At 41.9% G+C, this 25,040-nt stretch overlaps 3 protein-coding genes across 4 annotated transcripts; 2 read left to right on the forward strand and 1 right to left on the reverse strand.

Annotated features, from left to right (window-relative positions):
• Window positions 1–628: 628 nt before the first annotated feature.
• On the reverse strand, window positions 629–14,400 carry alg12 (ALG12 alpha-1,6-mannosyltransferase). Of its 2 annotated transcripts, XM_037695677.1 has the most exons (10): window positions 14,230–14,400; window positions 12,555–12,687; window positions 12,302–12,475; window positions 12,026–12,220; window positions 11,845–11,948; window positions 11,518–11,741; window positions 11,196–11,365; window positions 9,632–9,707; window positions 9,274–9,552; window positions 629–657 (listed from the first exon to the last, which is right to left on the reverse strand). In XM_037695677.1, exons 1-9 carry the CDS (start codon window positions 14,386–14,388, stop codon window positions 9,309–9,311), a joined length of 1,479 nt encoding a protein of 492 aa, XP_037551605.1. In that variant the 5' UTR covers window positions 14,389–14,400; the 3' UTR covers window positions 629–657; window positions 9,274–9,308. The 2 variants fall into 2 exon arrangements, with proteins under 2 accessions (XP_037551605.1, XP_037551604.1); XM_037695676.1 differs by lacking the exon at window positions 629–657 and having other exon boundaries at window positions 8,476–9,552.
• zbed4 (zinc finger, BED-type containing 4) lies at window positions 636–8,383 on the forward strand. The gene is made up of 2 exons (XM_037695675.1): window positions 636–775; window positions 4,427–8,383. Exon 2 carries the CDS (start codon window positions 4,557–4,559, stop codon window positions 8,292–8,294), a length of 3,738 nt encoding a protein of 1,245 aa, XP_037551603.1. The 5' UTR covers window positions 636–775; window positions 4,427–4,556; the 3' UTR covers window positions 8,295–8,383.
• Window positions 14,401–14,665: 265 nt separating the features above from the next.
• creld2 (cysteine-rich with EGF-like domains 2) lies at window positions 14,666–20,202 on the forward strand. The gene is made up of 10 exons (XM_037695660.1): window positions 14,666–15,042; window positions 15,229–15,311; window positions 15,556–15,666; window positions 15,853–15,944; window positions 16,072–16,248; window positions 17,466–17,564; window positions 17,899–17,982; window positions 18,197–18,292; window positions 19,664–19,804; window positions 20,144–20,202. The coding sequence occupies exons 1-10, from the start codon at window positions 14,893–14,895 to the stop codon at window positions 20,200–20,202; spliced, it is 1,092 nt and encodes a 363-aa protein (XP_037551588.1). The 5' UTR covers window positions 14,666–14,892.
• The last annotated feature ends 4,838 nt before the right edge of the window (window positions 20,203–25,040 follow it).

The raw sequence follows: 25,040 nt of genomic DNA on the forward strand, positions 1-25,040 counted from the left end.
CATCATTTAACCATCACAAAATGGCTATAACTCGGCCGTCTTTGCAGACAATGAGGTAAAACTTGTTGTGGTAGTAGCTGAGAGTCATCCTCAACATATTTATGATTTGAATATGTAAAGAACCAAAATAAACTCTTTCGTCGAATTTCGGCTGCTCCCTTCCGAAGGGGTCGCCACAGTGAACCAACTCGAACTAAAACTTGGCATTTGTTTTTATTTTGCGACACAGCTAGACCGCCGAGCTACCACAGCCGTCTGTGTGGAGCAGGGGGCTGCCATCATGGCGGAAGGTAGGAGCCTTGCTCAAGGGCCCAGCGTGGGGTGAATGAGGGTGGAAGCAGGTGCGGGTGCTCACCTTTCCCACACGTTTGATGTGGTCAGTCTGGGGCTCGAGCTGGCAACCTTCCAATAGCAGGCTCCTTCTCCCAACCTCTGCACCACCACACCCCCCTTAACCAAAACAAACTCATTCATTCCTGGTTCACACGGGTCAGTGTCTGCACACTTATAAACCTGCAACTTAAAACAAGCAAGCCATTATTCTGTAATGAGTTTTTCGAACCTTTAGCCCCGGATCCGCGAGGAGTCCGGGTCTGGTGACATCACTAGACGAGTTCCTTCCGTCCGACGCTGTGTGGAGCTGCTTCTCCGGCCGAACTGCGAGCGAACCAGGAGACAAAAGCAACAAAGTGAACCCCCCGCCGGATCAATCAAACGTGTCACATTTAACCGTTTAGGAGCCGAAACCCCGTGATCCCACCGTCCCCGCTTCACAGTAAGTACACCGAGCTCGCGTGGGCGTCAGAGAAGCCCCGTGCGGGCAGGACGTCGTGGCGAGTGCCGCTCGTCCGGTTCTGATCCCGTGTGGTTCGTGTTGCTGCCTGGGCCGGGTTCTGCTGCCTCGCCAGGTTAGCTTGTGTCCTGTATGTGGCCTAGCTAGCAGCTAGCCAGCTAGCGTTCGTGGTGCGGACGGTCCGACGCTTATGTACCGAACGGGCACGGGTCAGTCCGTAATAACATTAACAGCAGAAGGTGCCATCGCTGTGAGGATTCGTGCTACAGCTCACGTGACACCAGAGTTTTACCTGTGTTTGTTTTTGTGTTGTTAGCTCGGTGGCTAACAGCTAGCCGCAGAATAGCCAGCGTCGTGTTTACTGCTCGTTTAGCCTCAACCGCATGCGGTATGTTAAGTTATTTTTTGCGTGAGACGTTCCAGAATACGTCGTAAACATGACAGCTTTTCTGTCATTCGGGTAAAGTGAAACTCTGTGCGTTGTTGTTAAACAGTTTTAAAAGGATACAGGCTGTCAGTGTGTTCTGCTGTTCTCTAGCATCTTCCTGACGAAACCCGGAAAACTAACCTGCTCTCCTGCTGTTTGCACTTTAAATATATGCTACTAGAATAAGAATGACTGGCTTGTATCATAACACAAGCTCTGTGTGCCTAAAATAACAATGTGCAATTGTCAATTAAAAAAAGCTGAAATTAATGACTTCTAGAATTAAAATGAGTAACGCCGTGAAACCATTTGTTTGCCGTTGAAATCTTATTTTAAAGGCGAAAGGGCCAATACTGTTTTTGCTTAAATTCTGTTTGGTTTGTCGCAAACTATTAAATCGATTTTAAAGAAATTTGCAGAAATTAGATCAATGATTTTTTTTTTTTTAGAAAACCTAGAAATGTCTGTCAATTTTACAGGGTAAAATCTGGTGTAGTGGTTGCTTGACGTCCATGCTCAAATCAGTTCGCTATTAAAACCAGCCTGGTTTGTCTGTTAGCAAAATATTCCACGAATCACTGGATGAATTGAAAGTGGATTTAAGTCGAGCCGGTTCAAGGTAGCAGCCACAGCTAATGGACTTTAGCACAAAAATGGTGGCTCATGAGCTAACATTTGATGTGATAGTAGCTTAACATATACTTTTAAGTGCTAATAGATATTGCAATATATCACACGGGACTTTGCATGTTATTATTTACAAGTTTGACCAAAGTGCCGACGCCTCCTGCCCTGTCACATAAGATGATCTTTAACATTCTGGTATGTGGGTTATGCATCCTTTCAAGGAACGCTACACATTTAATTATGACGTGGTTTTAAGGTTAGTAGGGCAATGTGACGTCAAGTCATACACTAACAAAAATGGCACAATTATAAAACAGTATTGCTTTTTTAACATTAACTTTATAATGAAGCTGCAAATCCGTTTCTTGTTTATAATAGTTGTAACTGTAACTTCATGGTTATTCCTCTAAACAGACCACTGAATGTGTGGGAACTCTAGATGTCACAACTTGAGCAGTAGTTCTACGGAAAAATACGTTAGCCACCTGCATATAAGAGACATGACACCGTTTGTGGGCCCAGTTCTAACAAAAGATCATGAGGGAACCTTCCAGAGTACCAGTAGACCTGGTTAAACCAGTACCTGTAACTAAAACAACGTTGTAAGGCAGTTCCTGTCCCGCTAGAGATTCAAGTTGCATTTTTTTTTAAACAGTAAAGGTGTATTGAATTTTTGTGGCAGCACTACTGCTTAGTGGTTAACTCTGTTGCCTCACAGCAAGAAGGTCCTGGGTTCAATCCCTGATTAGACCTGGGTTGTTTCTGTGTGGAGTTTGCATTGTATTTGCGTGGGTTTTCCCCGTGCGCTCCGGTTTCCTCCCACAGTCCAAAAACATGCACGTTAGGCTGCCTTCAGGCCTCCTTTGCTAGTGATCTCATTAGGATTTGCCTGGTTAAATGAAGGTTAATAAATTTAAATGAATTAGTCCACACTGCTGCAAAATTAAGTAAAAGTAGATCTGGCAGCATGTGTCGTGTCTTACTTTGGTAATTACCGTACTTGCCGCCGTACACGTCGCATCGCCGTATAAGTCGCATCAGTTCAAAAATGTCTAATAAAGTGGAAAAAAACGACAACAAATAAGTCGCTTTGCCGTATACGTCGCATCTATTATGCGTCACCGCTAACGTTTTGTTATGAGTCACCGCTGACCACCCGGTGTTGTGCCAAAAATCGATTGGCTGCCAGCGTGCACGGGAGGACTTTAACAAGAATTTTTAACAAGATTAACACTTAAAAACAATTATTAGTTTGCTCGAAATTATAGTAAAGGTGTCTCAGTTTAACTTTTCCTTAATAAATGTACTTTGATGATCAGATCAGCTGCATTTCACCTGGGTGGCGAAATGAAGCTGATCTGACGTTTGCTCCAGGAGTTCTGGAGCGAGACGAAGGTGACTTTGTATGGCAAGCCAAGTGTCTCATTAATAGCCACTTTTACCCATTTTTGAGACACTTGGCTTGCCATACTAGTCTAGTGCCCTCTAGCGGCTGAAAATGTTGTTCAATATTTTCCATGTCGGAATGAATTAAATAGTCAGATCTCAGCCAAAAACTGGTTATAAATATGGGAAAAAAAACGTATATTAGTCGCTTCGGTGTACAAGTCGCAGGACTTGCTAATTTATGCAAAAGGTGTGACTTGCACAGCAAAAAACACGGTATGTGATGCTGCGGTTTTGAACAATGTCCAGTAGGAATGCGCGATATACACGGTAGAAACGATAGAAATTTAGTCTACGATAGAGATCTGTCTTCTACCGGCTAACCGCAGTAATGCTGTGTCTGATGTAAAAACAGAGCTGTCAGTTTAATCGTTACTTTTTTTGAGTTGAAAACTTTGCGCAAGTGGCGTTAAAGTATTTTCTTCGAGAGCTAAGTAGCGAAGCTACAAGCTAGCTACAGCCGGCTTGCCGTTGTGTTGCCGTATGTTCTGTAGAAAGTAAGTGTTGGTCATCTTTAGAGAAACCTGCTCTCTGATCTGTGAAAAGAACGCTGTGTTGTGTGATTTTACTGCGAGACCCTCTGGTCAAAGCCACAGACTCATTTTGTGTCGACTCTCCATTGAAGCAGAAGGAGTCGCCCACTAGAGGTTTGGAGGGTGAAGTGTTTCAGTGTAAAATGCTGCTCTGTTGCTGTTCATTTATTAAGTGAGACTGGAAACTGTTAAGAGTTAACAGCATATTTTTTAGTTTAAAACATATGGCTAAAACTACATTTGATATCTTTTGCACTACAAGAAAGAAGCCTAATACTTTGTTTATTATTTAAAAACTCTCTGGACCTAGTAGTGGAATTTTCGTAATTCAAAATATGATGGCAAAAGGACACCCCATGCTTTTTTTTTTGTAAGTTTTATACCACAAACATATTGTGATGTATATCGTTATCGCCACCCTTCACAATACATATCGTGATATGAATTTTATGACATATCGCACATCCCTAATGTCCAGTAGGTTTTAGAAAATAAAAAAGTAAAACGTACGAGGCCTGACTTGTCTCTACACCTGTATGTACGATTTTTATTTTTTTTTACGTTCACACAAAGATCTAATCTATTTTCTTGTCTCTGTAGGTTGCGTGCCGAGGAGTGCAACTATTTTCAGTAATAAATGGAGAGGGACACGCAGGCGCTCTGTGGCACAGACACCAACACAGACGTCACATCACCTGCTTGAGCGCTAACAAAGTGAAAACGACTAACTATGGAAGCCTATTTCGCTGACACTGCTGCTATGGATGGGGAGGAAGATGTTCCTGACATGAGTGAGGATTTAGGATTTAGCGACTCTAGTGACTCCACAGAAAGCAAAAAAAAAGAGGCGAAAGGAAGCTGCTTGAGAATTGAGGGGCAGGAAGGATATGTGTTCAAATCTTACAGCATTAACCCTCATGACGCCTCAGACGCCATGTCGCCGGCATGCTCCTCAACACTGGATAAAGACCCTCTCCCCTCCTGTTTCCATTTATCTTCTCAGGTAGACAAACGGCTGGAAACGCGTCGCACTGATTCCGCTTCTCCTGACACTGACGCTGAGGAACACACGGAGAGTGAAAGGTTTGAAAATGGCAGCGGATCAAGTGAACATATCAGAGATGACCTTGATGATGCAAATGAAATGGAAGAGGATGCGCAATATGATGACAGATTAGCATTTGGTAGCTCAATTGGCCCCTTTTTACCTAGAGATGTTGACGATTATAGTAGTTTATTTGGGGGCTATACAAGTACTCTTTATGATGTTGCCATGGACGCTGTCACTCAGAGTCTTCTGTCATCTATGAGGAGTCAGGCCAACCCGAGGAAGAAATCTCCCGCTTGGAATCATTTTTGCATATCTCCCCGAGACAACACCAAAGCAATCTGTTTATACTGTATGAAGGAGTTCAGTCGAGGCAAGAACGAGAAAGACCTTAGTACGAGCTGTTTGATGAGGCACGTACGAAGGGCTCACCCCACTGTGCTTCTACAAGATGGAGATGCATCCTTTCATAACCTGCCCAGCTTTTTCGCTTCGTCTTTGATACCTTCCTCCCCCAGCTCACCAAAAAACGGCGACTTCAGCAGCATTCTCGCCTTCGCTTCAAAGAACACTTCACCGTCCACATCCTCAGCTGAAAATTCGGACACATCGCCCAAAGAAGTGCTACCCAAAGTTGAACCAAATCTAGACCCGTACGCCAGCGTGGACTCTGTTTGTGGCACCCTCTCAGATTTACATTCCAGTGAAAATAACATCGAAGACATGTCAGACGGAGTGCCCGAGCACCCTCCGGAGACCCCTAAAGTCTCTAGCTCCCGCCGCAGGTCTGCTGTGTGGAAGCACTTTTACTTGTCACCTGTTGATAATTCCAAAGCAGTATGTATTCATTGCATGAATGAATTCAGCAGGGGTAAAAATGGAAAGGATCTCGGGACAAGCTGTCTTATCCGTCACATGTGGAGGGCACACAAGGAGGTTGTAATTGAGGAAAATGGACAGGGAAATCACATTCCCCTACCCTATACAAACCCACCCTCACTTTTGTCCCGTTCACGTCTACATGGTTCACTAGATATCAAAAAAGAGTCGCCCCGTCTTCTGTCCTCACCAGAAACAGTATCTGATGATCTGCCGCAAAGCATGGAGGAAAGTATGGACATTAAGAAAGAATGTGAAGAGGCGATGCACCTCTCAGTGCACAAGTCCTCTTTCAACCTTTCCTTTCAAATGCGAGGGGGTGATACGCCACTCACTTCCTCACCATGTGATCTCTCCGAGGGTCCCAGCTTCAAACAGGATCACGCAGTTTTCCAGCAAAACAAAAGGATAATGAAACGGGTGAAATCTGAAGTGTGGCACCATTTCACAGTCTCACCAGTCGACCAGTTTAAAGCACTGTGCCGTTACTGTCCATGCGTCATCAGTCGAGGGAAACGGGGCGACTTCGGTACAAGCTGCCTAATGAGGCATCTTATGAGACGTCATCCAGACGTCCTGAAGAACCAAAAAAGCACAGACAAGTCGTTCCCTCATCCCTACATCAACCTCCCCACAACAAACACAGTTTCAGCCAAAGAAACTGACAGTCCCACCATTGAGAAAAAGCCTGTTTTCAGTAAAAAGACGTCAAAACTGTGGAACCATTTCTCCATTTCACCCACTGACCCTACAAAGGTGGTATGTTTGCACTGTAGCCGTACAATTAGCAGAGGCAAAAAGACTACAAACCTCGGCACGAGCTGCCTCTATAGGCACATGCAGAGGTTTCATGGACATTTTCTTGAAAGTAAAAATACTATCTCAGGTATTGTGCCGTCTGCTGAAATCCGTGTCAAACAAGAAGTCATGGACACAACCGTTTATCAAGCAGAGCAAAACTGTGAGAGGTTTGATGACGATCATCCGGTTTCCAAAAAGATCACCAAGCTCATTGCAGAAATGCTCGCACTGGATCTCCAGCCATCAACTGTGGTAGAGAACGCTGGACTCACCAGACTGCTGGAGTTGCTCCAGCCTCAGTACTCTCTACCATCTTCGTCTTACTTTACCAGCACTGCCATACCAGATATGTATGAAAAAGTGAAGAGTGTTTTGCTGACCCACTTAAAAGAGGCTGAAGCAGGTGTTGTCCACTTTACATCAAGCGTTTGGGTCAGTAGTCAGACAAGGGAATACCTGACCCTTACTGCCCACTGGGCGGCATACGAATCAGTTGTCAAACCTCAAGGTCAAGACTGTCACTGTTCTGCTCTCTTAAGTGTCTCACAAATAGAAAGTGATATGCACGACATCCCAAAGCAGCTGGAATATCTGTGGGAGTCTTGGATCACGTCAGCGGGGCTGAAGAAAGGCTTCACTGTAACAAATAACAGCACCATCAGGCATATGTTGGATGCACATGGCCACGCCACCCTGCAGTGTTTCGGACACACGATCGATCTCATTGTAAGTGAAGCCATAAAAAGCCAGAGGATGGTTCAGAACGTTTTGAGCATTGCACGGAAGCTCTGCGAGCGCGTGCACCGCTCGGCACAGGCAAAGGAGAGGCTGATTGAGCTCCAGAGGGCTCACCAGCTCCCAGAGAACCAGCTGGTTCAGGATGTGCCGTCCAAATGGAGGACCTCCTTCGTCATGCTGGAGCGGCTGGTGGAGCAGAAGACTGCCATCGACGAGATGTCAGTAGAGTGCGATTTCAGGGAAATAATCAGCAGCGACCAGTGGGAGGTCTTACTGTCGGTCTGCAATGCACTGAAACCTTTTGAAGTGGCCTGCAGGGAAATGAGCACTCGTACTGCCACTCTGGGACAGGTGATACCACTCGTTCACATTCTCAACAGAAAAATAGACCTTCTGTTTGATGAGACCGTGGGAATAGACAACATGCTCAGGTCTTTAAAGGAAGCAATGGTGACCAGGCTGTCTGCAATTCTGCGTGACTCACAGTACACCTGGGCAACCATGCTGGACCCGAGGTACAAGACGTCCATGTTCACAGAGGAAGAAGCCGAGCGCTGTAAGCTAGATCTGATCCAGGAGCTGGACTTGTCCTCCTCTACCTCAGTTAACTCTTTCTTGCCCAACGGCTACAGTGAGGACCCAGTTTCATCCAGCACTTCTCATTTAAACAAGAACCTCTGGTCAATGATTGACATCAGGCAAAAGATAAAGACGGAGGAGAGGTCCTCGGAGCTGGACGTGCTGGAGTATCTGGAGGAAGATATTCTGGATCAAACCTGTGACCCCATGGACTATTGGAACCTGAAGAAGTTCCTGTGGCCTGATCTTGCCAAAGTAGCTGCCCGTTATGTGGGCTGCCCCCCCAGCATCGTCTCAGCAGAAACGCTGTTCAGCACCCCCAGTGTCAGCTGCGCTCTGAGTCAGGCCAGGCCAACGCTGGACAACATGGAGGGTCTGCTGTTCCTGAAGGTCAACCTCCCTTTGATTTGTTTTCAGTACTGAGTCTGAGCATTAAGCATCAGGACCAAGTTGCATAGCTGTGAAACGGGAGGCGTTTGTAAAATATCATTTAAACACTGATTCTACATGCAAAGGCCAGATTGAATATTTTATTGTTTGCTGTACTACTGTTGAACACTTTGGTTCTGTTGTGAAGAACAGTCTGGGTAAGAAGGGAGGGAGGGTTCGTCTAGCTGTAGGGGTTGGTGATACCGTGGTTGTAAATGTTTTTTCTTGATCGTTCCGTCTTCTCTCCCCTTGTGCCTTATCTAAAACTACTTCAGGTCAAAAATGCTGTAAATATCATTGAAATTGTGCAGAATGTCAGGATTCTTTCTGTGTTTTTTTTTTTTGTTTTGTTTTCTGAATGAATTGTGCAAAATTAAATGCTGTGACTGAACAATGTTTTAAGTTAATGCTATTTAATTATTTTGTGTGTGAATTTGAGGCTGATGGTACAGCTTTTAAAACTTTTTTTTTTTTTTTTACTTGCTGATATGTTTTTCAAGATGATCATTTATAATATTGCTGTATTTTCAGAATAAAGGGGATTTTTTTGTATTTAGTTTGTCTTAAGCACAATTTTATGTTGGGGGTTTAAATTATGGGTTTATTGATTAATACAGTGTACTGTACATTTTTCTATGAAATTGATTTATGAGCTTAATTTGATAAATGTTCTAGCATTGAAACTGGACAAATTCTCATTTTTGTGGTTATTTGTAAATAAAGGTTTTCAATTTACAATATTGTAATACAAAAGATGGGAGTTGTGTATAGCTGAGTTTTTAAGTGCAAGGCTCCATTTGCTTTTGCTCCAGTTTCTATTGATTTATTGAATCTGCAAAATACACCAATCATATTCTGATGTAAACAATGCACTCATTTGTTGGGGTAACATTTTAGATCTGTACTGCAATGTGAAACTTGAAGAAAATCCTTTTTTAATCTATAAAACGTGTTTTAAATCACATTTGGTCACCTGAGAAATCAACCTTTTAATCCAGAAAACTCCCGTTAGTGTTTCTCTTCTTCCAGCCGGTGTGTTCTCTCCATCAGGACAGTTTTATTCTCTAACTTTATGCTGACGGGAGGGAAGTGAGCCACGTTGAAGGCCGTGTTTTTGTAGCCCTCAATGAAAATCAGGGGCCGATGAGTGTCCTGGAGCTGCAGGATCCTGGTGATGTTGGCCTCCATCAATAAGTGCGAGTACATTCTGATCTCGGGGCTCGTGATGCTTAAACCTTCCCGTTTGTCATATCTGTGAAAATAAATACATTTTAAATGTTAGGGGGGCACATTTTGCACAAAGCTCCAAAACAACTTGTGTAAACACTAACCTCCAGTTTTTGTTGAGCTCCATGAAGCGTGACGCGCCCGTTTCAGCAACGTACGTGTCGATGTGAACGGAGACATCTGAGGGGAAAAAGACATTTTTTAATTATTGTTATTAATTCCCAGATCGCTTTTCCTCTAAATTAGGGGCTGCTGCAAACTGGCTTCTTGTAACTACCGGTAATCAAAGAATGACCAATGTTTACATCGTATTACAACAGAAGTAAACTTGAGCAGTTTAGTTTATTTGCAAGAAAGTAAAAAACAGGATTCTGCTCAATGAGTTTTGTCTTTTTTTTTAGCAATAAAATCTGTCATAAATGCATACAGCTTATTATAAAACTAAAAAGGAGTGCCTCTGACATAACCAGGCACCCAAAATGTTTTATCTGTACCGGTAGATTCAATCAATCTGAACAGTTATTTTCTTAAGTACCGGTAGAAATATAAAGTACTTTTTATACGCATACAATACAATGTGACAAACTAATTTTTTTAGTAAAACATACAATTTATTCCGTATGTTTTTAAAGGTCAAGACGTACATTGCTTTAGTTCTGTACTATTAAATCAGCAATAATGCATGGCAGACCCCTACCCTAAGCAGATACAGTATATTTTAGGGATGCATAATATCAGTATTGGCCGATATTAGTGACAAAGTTAAATATCGGCCATTCCATCAAAAATAACTCCGATATAAAAAGGCACTGTTTTAGTATGACAACACAGTGACAAGGACGCCTGCAGCACCAGCACAACTTTATGATGTCACGCACGCTGTTGAGTTTAGTGAAAATTTGCACTGTTCGACAGTTATCACTGCGTTAAATGTCATGAATAAATTTGACATGAAACTACTCCAGTTCGTTTATCGCGGACTCGCTCTATTGCGGTTTTTCACAACAAGATTGGACATGACACACAATTGGCTGATTGTTATTTAGAACCTGCTGCACCTTTGTGCAGCCCATACTGCAGAATAAACTTTCTGCTGCAGCTGATCAGCTGTTTTCCGTGCAGAGTGTAGAAGTGGGCGTGGCCAAGAGCGCTTGCAGGTGGCAAACAGCAGAGGAGGTAGGAAGCTAAAATGATCTGTGCTCTTTTAGAGCGTTTAGAAACATTGTTTAGAATATTGCAAGAGCGTGGGAAGAGTTTAAAACACCATATATATATACACACACACTAAAATAAACTACTATTTGCACTACTATTCCTATTTCACGGTTTTTCACTTATCGCGGGGCTTCAGGGTACGGATCCCCCGCGATAAACGAGGGACTACTGTAATCCAAGTTGACGTGTTACATCATTGTCAGCCCCCCTTTTGGCATCTGCATTTGGAAGCAGGCCAGATTGACAAAGACCATGCAGAATAATGTATTTTAATTTCACAGCAAAGAAAGCTAAGTAGGTCTAGGTAAAAAAATAAATCAGTATTGGATATGAGCCAAAAATCCAATATTGAGCATCCCTAGTATATCTGAATTTAAGATTAGTACAAACTTCACTAATCTCTGTGTCCTGAATCTGTGAGTTCAAGTCAAATCAAAAGGATCTGACTCCAACCTGCTGCAGCTGGCAGAAGCTCGTGCAGTTTCTCCAGTCCTCGAGCTCCAGGGTAGTTGTAGTAGGAAACATGGAGACAACCAAGAGAGTACGTTGTGTTGATCAACAGCTGGCCAACCACAGCTGCAGAGCCCAGTTTGTACATCCACGACTTCTCATAGTTGCACAAACTAAATCAAATAGAAAAAAACGTGATTATTAAAAAAGAAACGTTACATTAAATATATATATTTGGAGTGTTCTTAGAGCGTATTTCCTGCTCTAAACTCCATAATAGGATTCTTGATGATTAAAAAAAAAGAGGTTTTGTGATTCGGCTCACATGAATGAGCAGCCGCGTGCAGCAGCCAAATTGAGCACGGGGATGGTGTAAATGATGAAGCGCAGCTCCTTGTGAGGCAGCAGTGAATAGATGAGAATGAAGCCCACTGTGGGGAGCAGCAGAGGCCTGATCCGCCTGTCAAGGAGGCCGAGCGGCACAAAGAGCAGCGTGCAGCCCAGGGCTCGAGGTACTGCGGAGTAAAAGTACCATAAAAAGGGCGAAGTCTAAGAAAGAAGTTAAGAAAAACTTAAACTAAAAGCTAAGTCAGTTTTCAGCATCTAATTTGGTTTTAGATAAACATAAAATGAATGACTTTTAAAAGGATACTCCCCAGTTGGAGCTTTTGTTGAGAAAAGTGTTGTACCACAGCACCTGGCCCTCAGGCCACAAAAATTTCCGCCAAAAGAAGGAGTCGACAGACACCGTCAGAGCTGCAGAGCGCAAAGAAAATAAGAGTCACTGTTATACACATATTACTTAGAATATAACGTGTGAATTAACCACTCACCCAAGGACAGGATCCCAGCCGGAGCAGCGCAGTAAATCAGCGTCAGCAGCCCCAGCTTCCTGCTCAGCAGTGACCTCAGTAACATGAGACCCACGAAGATGCAGAGCTCAGACCGGAACACGATGACGACCAAAGCCGAGAGGCTGATGAAGCGAGCGTATTTCTGAGCCATCCAGGATGTGAACGCTACGAGAACTGGGAGCAAAATTTAACTGTCAGCACGTCTTCAAAGAGGGACAGACAATTTTAACTGAGGCTTTCAACAAGGAGTCTTGCCTATAGGGAGAGCAAAGATGTTCGGGAGCGTCCTCGTGCTGTAGAACATCAGGTGAAACTGGGACGCGCACGTCAGACAGAAAAGAGCTGCAACTGTGGAGCCAAACTGCCTCCTCACCTCCTTCTGCATGTGCCACAGAGCGGCGATGACGCACACTCCCAGCGACGCTCGGACTGCACAGAACACACATTTAGAATGGTTCTGTTTATTCTCTGTAAAAATACAAATAATCTCTTTTTTAAATTTATCTACCTGTAATCTGAGTGTAGAATTTAGGTGCATCCAGCAGATGTGACAGGAAAACAACAGGGGAGCAGAGAGTGGAGAGGAACAAGGGGCCGAGGAAAGTCCGAGGAACAACACCGGGGAATTCATGATGGTCATACTGGAAGACAGGAGGGAGATTTGACAAAGTATTTAAGTTATCCAAAAATATGTTACCATCTTAAAATGTGACATTTTAAATACATGTAAATATATTGGTACATTTTTTACATACATTTTCAATTGGTCAAAATTAAAATTCTAGACTCAATTTTCCTGAATTTTCTTTAAGTTTTGGTTATTTTTGACACCCAGTTACACAAAATTACTGTAAAAATGTACAGTAGACTGTACGCAGAGCAGAAAACGATGCTTCTGAAAAAAATTGGTGCCTGTTTTAGTAATGACTTTATGATCTTAATGGTTCACACTGGGGTTTTTTTAAACACAAGGTGTACTGGTAAAACTATTCTGATTCAGAGTACAATTGAAGTGTTAATGACATTTTGTAGCTCTATAGAGTATGCAACACATGGCAAATAATTTGCTTTTTCATTTTTCATAGTACATATTTAAGTTTTGTGCCGTTTCCATGATGTATAACATAAAACTCAAGTACTGTGCAAACATTTGGAGTCACTTCTAATTTATTTCTTCTTTTATTTCCAAAGAAACCAATTTTGGAATCAAATTATAACAAAATTAGTGCAGATCTAAAACTTCACAGTATTCATGTCAAAATTTGAATATGTAGTGTATATGAAAAGCACTCCGAAAAGTACCCCGCCTCTCGCACCGTGATTGCTGGACATACGCACCGGCGATCCCTGTGACCCAAAATGGAAGAAGCGGGTAAACGATAATGGATGGATGGAAGAAGGGATAGTATTTTGAAATGCAAGTGTTTATCCTCCATTTTCTTTTACTTCTTAAGATATAGAAAATATTAAAAGCAAAATCCAGTCATTTCCAAACTTTTCAAGACAGGAGGAACTCTGCTCACAAAAACAGCACAGGCACAAATTAAAGACATACACGTTTTCTTTTCACTTGTTGCTCACTACAGTTTGTGATTCCACTTGACAACTTAAAATAATTTACTTTCATTTTAAAAGTAAAACGTGTTCAGATTTCATTCATCCTTATAAAAATAAGTCAATTATTAAACTGGCAATTTCCGAACATAATTTCAGTTTTAAAACTGTGATATAATTAACATTTAGAGTTAGCCATAAAAAGTTTTGTGTGGCCATAGTCAAAACACAGCAATTTTATTTTAGCAAATTCTATCATAAAGTGTTTACAATTAAAGTAATAAAAATGATGGCCAATAAGGTTATATAGTCTCATTTATAGTCTGATTTTTTTTTTAGATTAAACTTTTGTTATCAATATTAAAAAAAATGATATTCCTGAAATAATAAATCATCCTTCTGTGATCTATTAACACTTTTAAAGAGCTGAAACTTTTTTTTACTATCAAAAACCCTTTTGTTTTGATAGTTTAACCATCAAGTTTTCCAATGACTTAACTTATTAATTCGATTTCATGTAGCTTTATCAGAACTACGTAATTACAGTGAGCGATACAATAAAAACAAGAACTCACAGCGGTTTGAACGTTTGTGTTAGCTTGTTAGCACATCATTTAATGACTGCTTACCTTGTCAAAGTCAAGTCTGTGATACAAAATGTCGTGTGCCGCCTGTAAATTGAAACTCTCTTCAACTTTAGTAAACGGACAAATAAATAAATGCAAAACAGCGACAAAAATCAAAAGAAGCAGCAGTAGAAGCCTCACAGCTTTCCTCTTTTCAGCCATGACAGCTGAAAGCTCGCTTTCTATCACTTCCGGTTAACGCCGGAAGCAAAACAAGTTTTCACAACCGCTGAAACAAAATTATTTTAAAGCAAAATACAATTGAAACAGTGTTCTTATACGATTATAATCATTTGGAAAAAATGTGTTTAAACGAAATTTATTTTAGAAATATCAACGTTTGACTCCATTGGATGTCCCGCGCGTGGCGGCTTGTGATTGGCTGCAAAATGATTGACAGGCCAACTGACCAATCGCTACAAGCCACAATCCCGACTCCGAGGCTGACGCGGAAAACTACAACCGCATCCTTTATTTTCTGTCGCCGGCATGTAAATACAACTTTGCGGTGCTTTGCATAGATAGCGCTATCTTTGATTTAATGTTAAGAACGGCTCATTTAGATGTTTCCGACCTTTGTGGCTCGTTAGAACTAGCTGAAAACTCGCGTGTTGAGGGGGTGAATCGCGATTCCTGACATGAAAGTGTGACTGAATTTGGACTACGATGATGCTGTCCGCATGTCCACAGCTGAGGCTCCTCAGGCTTTTGTTTTTTATAGTTCTTGTTTTACTTTTTCAAGCCAACGACGCCAAAAAGAGGGATCTGAAAAGCGCCTGTAGCACGTGTCAACAAATTACTGACAATTTCAAAAAGGTCAGATGGCAATTCAAAACATCTCTTGTGCATTTTTTTTTTTCATTTTATTGACACAAATCATCCTGTTATTGTGTGTTTTATAGTTATTTTAGATGCCACCAACACCTCACAAGGCTGTAAATGCAATGGTTCCTTTCCATTCCCTTTTGTTGAACAGTATCTTGTGTTTTTCTTGATTTTTAGGGCTTTGAAAGAACAGCAAAGCAGAACTTCGGAGGAGGCAACACAGCCTGGGAGGAGAGGAAACTGTCCAAGTATGAGACGAGGTGAGGCTGTTGCTCCGGTCCAAACTGCAGGTCAACCTGCCACAGACGCTGTTTGCTTTGCTCCATATATGCAGGGTGTTGCCCTCACCTTGGAAAGATTATCAGTGCTTTGGATAACAAATAAACTTGTGAATTTACGCCAAAGAATCAGCGTTTCATTCAAGAATACGTTATTGAACCGTACAGTGCACAAGCTGTCGGCGGTTCTTCATAAATTCTTGTTCACGTGTTCTTTGCTGTACAGTGAGATTCGTCTGATGGAGATTTTAGAGGATCTGTGCGAGAGCAGCAGCTTTGAATGCAACCGTATGGTGGAGGAACACGAGGAGCACTTTGAGACGTGGTGGTTTCACAAGTGAGTGTTAGCGTTCACTTCCTGCGAGCCAATTTTACAGCTATCCAGCTACAACTGAACGTGGTAGTAGCTGAGGGTCATCCCTTTAGTTCATGGAACGCTAAACCTTTAATTTGCTGTAACTAATTTGCTTGACTTGTTTAATTTTTGCACCTCTTTGTGTTTGCTTCCCCTGTTGTGTCACAGGAAAACAAAATACCCTGATCTGCATAAATGGTTCTGCGTAGAAACCATTAAAGTGTGCTGTCCAAAGGGAACGTTTGGACCAGACTGCAATGGTGAGAATAAACGGAGCACAACCCAGAAGCACATCCTTAATGTTTTCAGCAGATTATACGAGCCCGAATCCACCTAACCTCTGCTCCATCGAGCAGTTTGCTGACCGACTTGTTTTCTGTCTTGAAGCTTGTGTCGGGGGTGCGGAGTCGCCTTGTCACGGTAATGGTGACTGTGATGGCGATGGCACTCGTGGAGGGAACGGAAAGTGCGACTGTAACCACGGGTATAAAGGGGAGTTCTGCTTGGACTGCATCGACGGTTATTTCGGTGTAGAGAAGAATGACACGTTCTGTTTGTGTGCAGGTAAAAACACGGCTGAAGATCTTTTGTTAGTTAAGCCAGTATCGCCTCGTGCTTCTCCCGACTGCAAACAGCATCGTGTGCGTGTGTGTCTTGAAACGTGCTCAAGTGTTTTCAGTCTCCTTGCGTAAGTGACATGACGGCTCATCTGTGTCACATGGAGTTTTAACGTTATTAAAAAAACACACACTAGATTAATGTCTTCAAAAAGATGCAGGGATCTGAAACCTGTCTCAGTTTAGAGTGGGTCACGTCGGCACGGACTGAGTGTTTCACACCCTTTGGGGCTTCTTACCCTGCCTCATAGATTAGTGGAGAAATAATCGGAGTAGTGGTATTTTCATGAGTCCGAATGAACAGTACATGTCGGCAGTTGCACCCTCACCAAACTATATATAAGTGTAATTACACAACAAGTCACAGATTCATAGTACAGTATACTGTCCCTCGCTACGTCACGGTTTGTTTATCGCAGACTCGCTTTGTCGCGATTTTTCAAAATAAGATTGGACGTGACACAATTGGCTGATTGATGGATGAGCCCCTCGATCGGCATGGAACTTTTTATTTAAAATAAATTATTTTAAATTATTTAGCGCCTGCTGCACATTTGTGCAGCCCTTACTGCAAGATAAACTTCTTGCTGCAGCTGATCAGCTGCTCTGGTGCAGAGATGAGAAGTGGGCGTGGCCTAGAGCGCTTGCAGGTGGCTGAGAGGGAAATCATGACATTCTGTGCTCTTTTAGAGCGTTTAGAGTTTAGGAACAATGTTTAGAATATTGCAAAAGTGTGGGAAATATTTAATATGCCTTATACATAAATACAAAAAAAAACCCTACTACTTGTACTACTATTCCTACTTCGTGGTTTTTCACTTATCGCAGGTCTTCAGGTACGGATCCTCCGGGATAAAAGAGGGATTACTGTACAAGTGTTTTAAAGTAAAGGTTGAGGGACAAGGAGCGCAGGACGTGAGTCAAAATGGGCAACTAAATGATGTGTATGGCCTCGTACTGGCAGAGCACATGAAAACAGACCCTGCTTTTCAAAAACTGGTTGCACTACTTGTCTTGCTGGACGCAAACACTCAATCCAGCGAGACTGCGACTAAAGCTTTGCTTGTTGTCATCACTTAACAGTTGCAGCTAAAGGAACTACAAGCTTTAGAGGGGTTTTTTTTAGAACGTGTGGAGTAATTTTGAGTTCATGTTCGCCCACAGAGTGTCATGCTTCTTGCAAAACCTGCAGCGGCGCGACCAGTCAGGACTGCGATGAGTGCAAGGAAGGCTGGGAGGACGATGACCAAGAAGCTTGTGTTGGTAACAGCAACGTCACGAGCTGCGTGAAGTTCTGACAGTCGTCTTATCAAAGTAGTTTATACCTGAACACATGAACGATGGATTTATGACCTTAGTCTCTGTAGGATTCATTTCTACTTCTGAAGGAAGAAGGAAAAAGATGGACTAATATTGAGATGCAGAACAAGCACAAAATGCTTTTAAATGTGTAAATAATTGAGTCAAATTTAGAAAAATAAACTATTAATCCTGCATGTAATAATCGTAATTTGAAGGAAGCTGAATCTGCAGTTAAGAGGTTTCATTTTTTGTATTTGGTCAAATGCGAATCACAGCACAGGTTTATAAATTGCAGATGTGAACGAGTGCAACAAAGACCCTCCTGTGTGCAAAGATGACCAACACTGCCTGAACTCTGAAGGCTCCTACTCCTGTAAAGGTGAGAACAGGTGGCGTTTCAGCTTTGGGATACATTACATGCAGTTACCTTTTAAAAAATTACTAGTAGAAGGGAACTGTTCGTCCTGTTGGATGGAATATCTATAAACAAATCATATTTCTTAGTTTAATAAGTCTCAGACAGGAAAACCATGTTCCTTGGTGTTATAATTTAAATCCTATTAGAAATGTTTGCCTGTGTTTGTCCTCCGCAGCCTGCGACAGTGCGTGCATTGGCTGCTCTGGACCTGGTTCTGATAAGTGCCAGGCTTGTGCCAGCGGGTACCAGGATGTAGATGGCACCTGCACAGGTGAGGAGGAAATACTTCACCGTTTGTTGCAAGGTCTTACAACTTCAACATTAACAAAGACAAAAATCGTCCTCAACACAAACTGCAAGCGCCAACACATCTTGATCATTTACTAGCTTTGACTAAAATGACTGACTTCATCCCTTCTCATCAGAAGATGAGCTTAGTTTAAAACTCTGGGGCTAAGGAATGCTAGGCTTCTCATGAAGACTATTCAAGTGTAAATAATCAGATTGAATTTGAAAAGATTTAGGTTGAATTACGGAGAGGTATACAGTAGTCACTTGATACTTCGTGGTTCGACTTTTGCGGACTCACTCTTTCGTGGCTTTTCAATGCAGGATTATACATGATGCATGACTGGAGATTGGGAAAAACAGACCCCACCCCCTCCTTTCTCTTTCTGAGGCTGTGACAGCCTCAGAAAGAGAAAGGAGGGGGTGGGGTCTGTCTTTCCCCATCTCTACTGTTCAGTCTGTGGGAGCTGATACCTGAGTGAGCAACATGGATTGTTTATTTAAAATAATCAAGCGCGACCCAAACCGAGCCTTTGGTCCAGCCCCTCGATGATAACCGAGCGGGCCAGGCCACCGGGAAATGTCCCGGTGCTTCTGATGGCCAGTCCGCCCCCAGTGTCGTGCCAAAAAGTGATGGTCTGCCAAAAAGAGATTGGCGCCGCGGGAGTTTTTTTTTTTTTTTACCATTCAAGTGCATTTATTAAAGAAAAGTAAACGGAGACGCACCTTTGCTATATTGTCGAGCAAACAAATAATTGTTTTTAGGTGTTAATCTTGTTAAATTTTGAAGAACTGAAACAGCGAGTCCTCTCGTGCACGCTGCCATTCGATTTTTGGCAGACCATCACTTTTTGGCACGACACCGGGATTGGCTCAGTAACCGTAGCATCAGTCTGTCTCCTCTCTTTCACTGTGCTCTTTTAGAACATTTAGAACATTGTTTAGAACATTGCAAGAGTGTGGGAAGGGTTTATAAAGCTTTAATATATATATGTAAATACGAAAATAAATATAACGTCCCTACTTTGCAGATTTTCACCTATCATGGGGTTGTCTGGAACGTAACCCCCTGTGATAGGTGAGGGACTAATGTAATACCAAATGTATTACGAAATGATCCAGTTTAAAAGGATCCGGAACAATAAATCTCTAGGTCGTCTGAATGCAAATTAAACAAGCAGTTTAGAACAACAGACTTGTTTTTATGTTAGCCTGGAGTGATTACAAAAACATAATCCAAGTGTATAATATTACTGGAATCAAGAGAGATGAGTTGGCCTTTGAGATCAGATCAGTGGTTTCGATGTAGAAAAGAAGCCTTGGCCTCAGCACTGTTGTGGTTCTTGTCTTTCAGACATCGATGAATGTTCTCAGTCAGAGCCCGTGTGCACCAAGGACAACCAGGAGTGTGTTAACAGTAAGGGAAGCTACGTGTGCGTCTGCTCCGGTGGCTATGAGGAGCGAGACGGCGAGTGCGTCCAAACCCAAGAACAAGGTGAGGCTCAGCGCTCCAGCCACGGCATAACTCCTGCGTGAATGCTGAGTCAGCATTAACACGACCGTTTCCCTGCTTATAGTTTATTCTGTTCATTTGTTGCAATCAAACTACTTCTGCACAGTTTGTGGAATTTAACCAATCATCTATCAGAACGTTCAACTTAAGCAGAAACAGTTTATTTTTGAAAAACAAACTTTACAGAAAGTCTCAGAGAACTGCATCGGTCTCTGAACCCTCTAAAACCTTTAGTGCTCTTTGGCCTCTGCTTCAGCATACATCGTCTTCTTATGCTTCCTGTTTGACTTGATGGTCTCATTGTCCTTTTTTTAACGTTAGAGACAGCGGAGGACTCGGAAGAATTACAGACGACCTCTAGTCCACACGGTGAGCTTTGATGTCAAAACTGGGACCCGCCTGAACGAGCGCACCGGAGCTTCATTTGGACCGTTTTCACCACATGCACTTCAAATCCCGGCTGCTATAAAATCTCATTCAGAAGATGTTTTTCATGCATTGGATTAAAAGATAGAAAATGGGACGTTTACTGCTCCTCAGTATGAATTGCTCATGTTGTTGCATCAAAGATGTTTCAATAAAGATCAATTGTGTTAATTTCTTTACATGCGCTGCACTTTTCTTAGACCTGTCTAAAACTTTTGACACTGTGGATCAGAACATTTTGTGTCATAAGCTCTCAGAAATTGGTTTCTCAGATCACACCATTGGTTGGTTCTCTATCTCTCAGATCGGAGGCAATGTGTTCAACATAACGGTACTTCCTCCAGTTATTTAACAGTCAACAATGGTGTACCACAAGGCTCAGTCTTAGGATCCATCCTCTTTACAATCTACATAGGTAACATAGGTCAGAGCATCCCTGATGCATCCATACATTTCTAAGCTGATGACAGTTATTTATTGTTGAGCTAAAACAGTTGATAAGGCTTTCCAGCTTTTGCAATCCACCTTTGACATGATCCAGTCAGATTTGTTCCGTCTCAAACTTGTCCTAAATGCTGACAAAACCAAAGGGATGCTTTTTTTCAAACAGGAAGTCATTCCAGCAGTTCTTACTCTGATTTTATCCTCAAATGATGTCTCTATTGAGTTTGTCGATTCCTACAAATATTTGGGTATCTTGGTCGACTTTACTAGGTTTTCCACGTGAAGCTTAAAGAAACTGAAAGTTAAACTGGGTTTCTTTTTCAGAAACAGATCCTGTCTAACTGAATGCTAGGAAACGCCTTGTAACTGTAACTTTCCTTCACTCCACTGATTACGGTGACATTTCTATGAACGTTCCTACAAGAACCCTGCAGATGTTGGACGCTGTCTATCATGGTCCACTAAGATTCAAAACTGGCTGTAACTACCGTACTCACCACTGAACCCTGTATTCACTGGTTAACTGGTCATTAACTTCACATAGACTCTCACTGGTACATTTTCATCTTTAAATCACTTCTTGGTCTGCTGCCTTCATACATCTCCTCCTACATGTCACTACGTGAGTGCATCTACAGCGTGCGCTCTCAGGACATTATTACCTGCAGTGTTCCCTCAGTGAGAACTGAACTAAGCAAAAGGTCCTTCTCCTACTCTGCTCCTGTTTCCTGGAATATCTTGCAAAAAGATCTGAAGCTCTCGACCTTGACCTCTAAGTGACTAAACATCTGTTAAGTTCCTGGCAAAAACCAATGCAGACATGTTCCTGTTTTTAGTTTTCTACACCACCTTACAACCTAGCTTTTTTTTTTTTTTTGTGCTACTTTTTAATTACTATTTTATTTTCACTTGTTAAAGAAAAAAAAATTGTACGCATCCTTTGATTGTCTACTGTTGTTTCTGTTGTCCACTGTTGTCATCACTCTGTTAAAATCGGGTCTCTCTTGTAAATGGTTCCCTGAGGCTCAATGGAAATAACTTGTATGAATAAAGGTTGAATGAATGAATGAACATCTCAGTCACAAGTTAAATCTGAAGGTTGTGGTGATTGAGCACGGCCACATGATGGTACTGTTGTCTTTAGAAATGTGTCGTCCTCCTGTAAATAAGAACCCCGGTGACCTAAATGAATCCAGAAATGTTTTTCTGCTGTTGTTTAACCACCAGCTCAAGCCTCGCAGCTCAGATATTTTCATGCTAGATAAGATTTTATGGCTTCATATCTGCATTTACCATACCTGCATCAATTTACAAAAACATGGTGTGAATATTTTTGTTTGTCACAGTTCTGTGTTTATAATTACGCAAAGAAATCATCTATTGTAGTATTCAGCTCTTTTCCTTAAAGTTGATATATTAGCTGTGGTAAAAAGCTCTTTGAACAGCTTTCGTTTAAAAAAAAAGTTTAATTCTGACCAGATTGACAAGTCAAAATTGACTAATTTGAGATGGGTTTTCATCACGGATCGCATGCTCTTTTATAAACCTTTACACTGCCGTCGATTTTATGTTACGTTTGCAAGAGCAAGCAGCAGCTAGCTGTAGCACTTCAGGTGCAGCAGTGTTGTATTCAACGATGCACTGGGAATAATTTCAAACCAAGTTCTCCAACATTCGCAAGAGAAGTCTGCGATCGCACCTAGAGATTGACGAGGTACAACAAAGATGCTGCAGCTGGGTGGATGGGGGGGACTGCATCATCATTCCCACCATCCAGGAGTGGGTACCAAGCTCCACTGACACGTTCTGAGGAACTGAAGTCAAAGAGTTGACCTGAAATTAAGGGTACTGACCAAAGTTGGACATGAAACTGGAGAAATACCAAGAGTTGGAAGAGTGGACAGTAAAGGTCTCAGAGAATTTGGTGCCGTGACCCCCCCTTAACTGGATGAGTGGCTCCTGCAGATCAGGAACGACCTCAGAGAAGCTCAGTCCAAGGAACAGCTATGATGCTCTGCAGAACCCTCAAGCTGCCAGACCTCTGGCAGAGGGTCCAAGCTTGAAGTAAAAGGAAAAATCAAAACGAAACATTTACACCATTGATTTTATTAATCAGTCAAAGTGCAGATTATCTTGGTTCAATGTTGTCTCTCATAAAGGAAGCATTGACGTTCCCGTCCTTAAAGAATTTGTCCGGCTTGAATTGTGGTCGTCTGTTCCAGGTCATTTCACTCACTCGGGATTCTCTTAACAAAAGAAGACAGTTCAACCCACAGCTCCTGTCCACCCCCCCACCCCCCATCCCCCCGGGCAACAAGACTTCCTTCACCCTCTGGGATGATGTCAGTTGTTTTGACTCGCCAGGCCTGCTGGATGGTGGAAGAAGCAGCCAGTTGAGACTCGTCAGAGTTGGTAGCGAGCCAGCTAAGATGCAGACTTCTTCAAGTGTTTATGTTCATCTTTTTTTAAAAAGCTGCCGTGGCTACAGATAAAACAAACCATAAACCGTTATAAACCCAATTAAAGCCTAACGATGGGTCAATCAGACAGACTACCAGGAACATTGAAACCCCTGCGTTGTATCTAATAATTCTTTTATGAATAGCTCAAAGGAGAAATTGTTTTCTCATAAGAGGTGAGTAATATATGGTCCTTAGTGAGTACCAGCATGAGTCAGTGTACTTTGCAACATTCATCCAGCTGAATACGGTCTTTATTACATTAGATACGTTTCATCCCATAGAAACAAGATGCTCTCTGTCACTTCAGGAACAGCTCAAGCTTAGAGATGTTGCTATATATTCACAACAGATTCACTTTTTTTTTAATTTACCTTTATTTTTGCTACGGTAGCTCAGTGGTCAGTGTGGTGGTCTTGAATCTTTAGGCTGCAGGGTTGAGCCCAGGTTGCATCAGGAAGGGCGTCCAGAGATAAACAATGGCCAGATCTTTGTAAGTCTCGGTGGCGACCTTTTGAAGAAATGAGCAGCTGAAAAAACAACAATAATTTTAATATTTGCGGCAGAGAATCGCAGAATTGATGCATATATGTTTGGAGTTGGGTCATTTATTCACACATATCAGTCTGGCGTACAAAATGGTTGTGAAAATAAGGTAGTTTTGCTTCATAAATGTAAGACATGACTTTATGGCGATTGTCTCCAGGAATGACAGAAGACATTTAAATTTTACTCAACTTGTGTTCCAATTGCACGTCAGAAAACCAGAAGAATTTGCAAAATGTTGCGCACAGTGACCAGGCTGCCATTAGCGTTACAAACTTATACTAGCTAACATTTCAGGGGCAAGGTAACAATGTTGCATTTTGAGGTTGGGGCTGGTCAGGAATTTCAGACTTTTGGAGTCCCACTACCAAGTACAAACAAAATACATTATAATTCAGGTGGCTAACACTAGCATTAGCTAACATCAGCTAAATCATCTAGATAAAATGTTACCCATCTTTGCTGCAGAGAAAACACTTGCTGTCTTGTGAATGTTACTGATTGCGTTTTAGTTTGAGACATTGTAAGAACAAATCACTTTGAGTGCAGCAGCCACATTGATTGAAAACACCTGGAACTGTAGCTCCAAATTATCCTCGTTTGTGTTAAGACATTTATGCATGGTCACTCACATTAACATGACTGATTTTAGTAACACTTATTTCATTTTGAAATAATTTTGTCTTAAATGTTTTAACTTCTTTCCCTTTTGGGTCATGACCCCTGAGCTGAATCGTGACAAAATGGGGGCTCGTCCGGGATCTGCATCGAGGATCTGACCAAATTGAAAAGCTAACGGCTGGTTTGAGCAGGGAAACACCAAAGTGCCATCTTAAACAGCTCCAATCTCATAAAGACTGGGGCTGTTTATACCACTGATATTTTAGAAACCTTTATAATACTAACAATTTCATGTATTATATTTCTTTACAGTGAATTCAATGGTCTTCTTCAAATGCAAATAGAGACAGCAGCTAGTTGCTGCATTTCTGGTGCAGCCTAAGGCACTTCCAAATATTTTCCCTGTAATGTAAAACTGATGGAAATATAAATGTTAAAAAAAAATAAACCTGTGCAAGAATCACTATAAAATTTGAGATTGAAGTTGTTTTAAAATACAAACAATCCACTTTGATCTAGACTAGCTGTTAGCTTGTCAATCCACTCAGAATTATAGTTCTTCAAACTCGTTCAAAGAGCTCTGATGGTTAAAATATTCATTGTTCCTAACCTTTCCACAGAACCACAATTCTAAAGATTTAATTCCTTTTAACAAACAACAGAAATTGTGCGACACTTAACAAAACTGAACTCTCGACCTTTAAGCTCTTTGATAAATCCTA

Source organism: Nematolebias whitei, chromosome 22 (genome assembly GCF_014905685.2).
Source record: "Nematolebias whitei isolate Nwh7 chromosome 22, NemWhi1, whole genome shotgun sequence".
NCBI classification, from domain to species: Eukaryota; Metazoa; Chordata; class Actinopteri; order Cyprinodontiformes; family Rivulidae; genus Nematolebias; species Nematolebias whitei.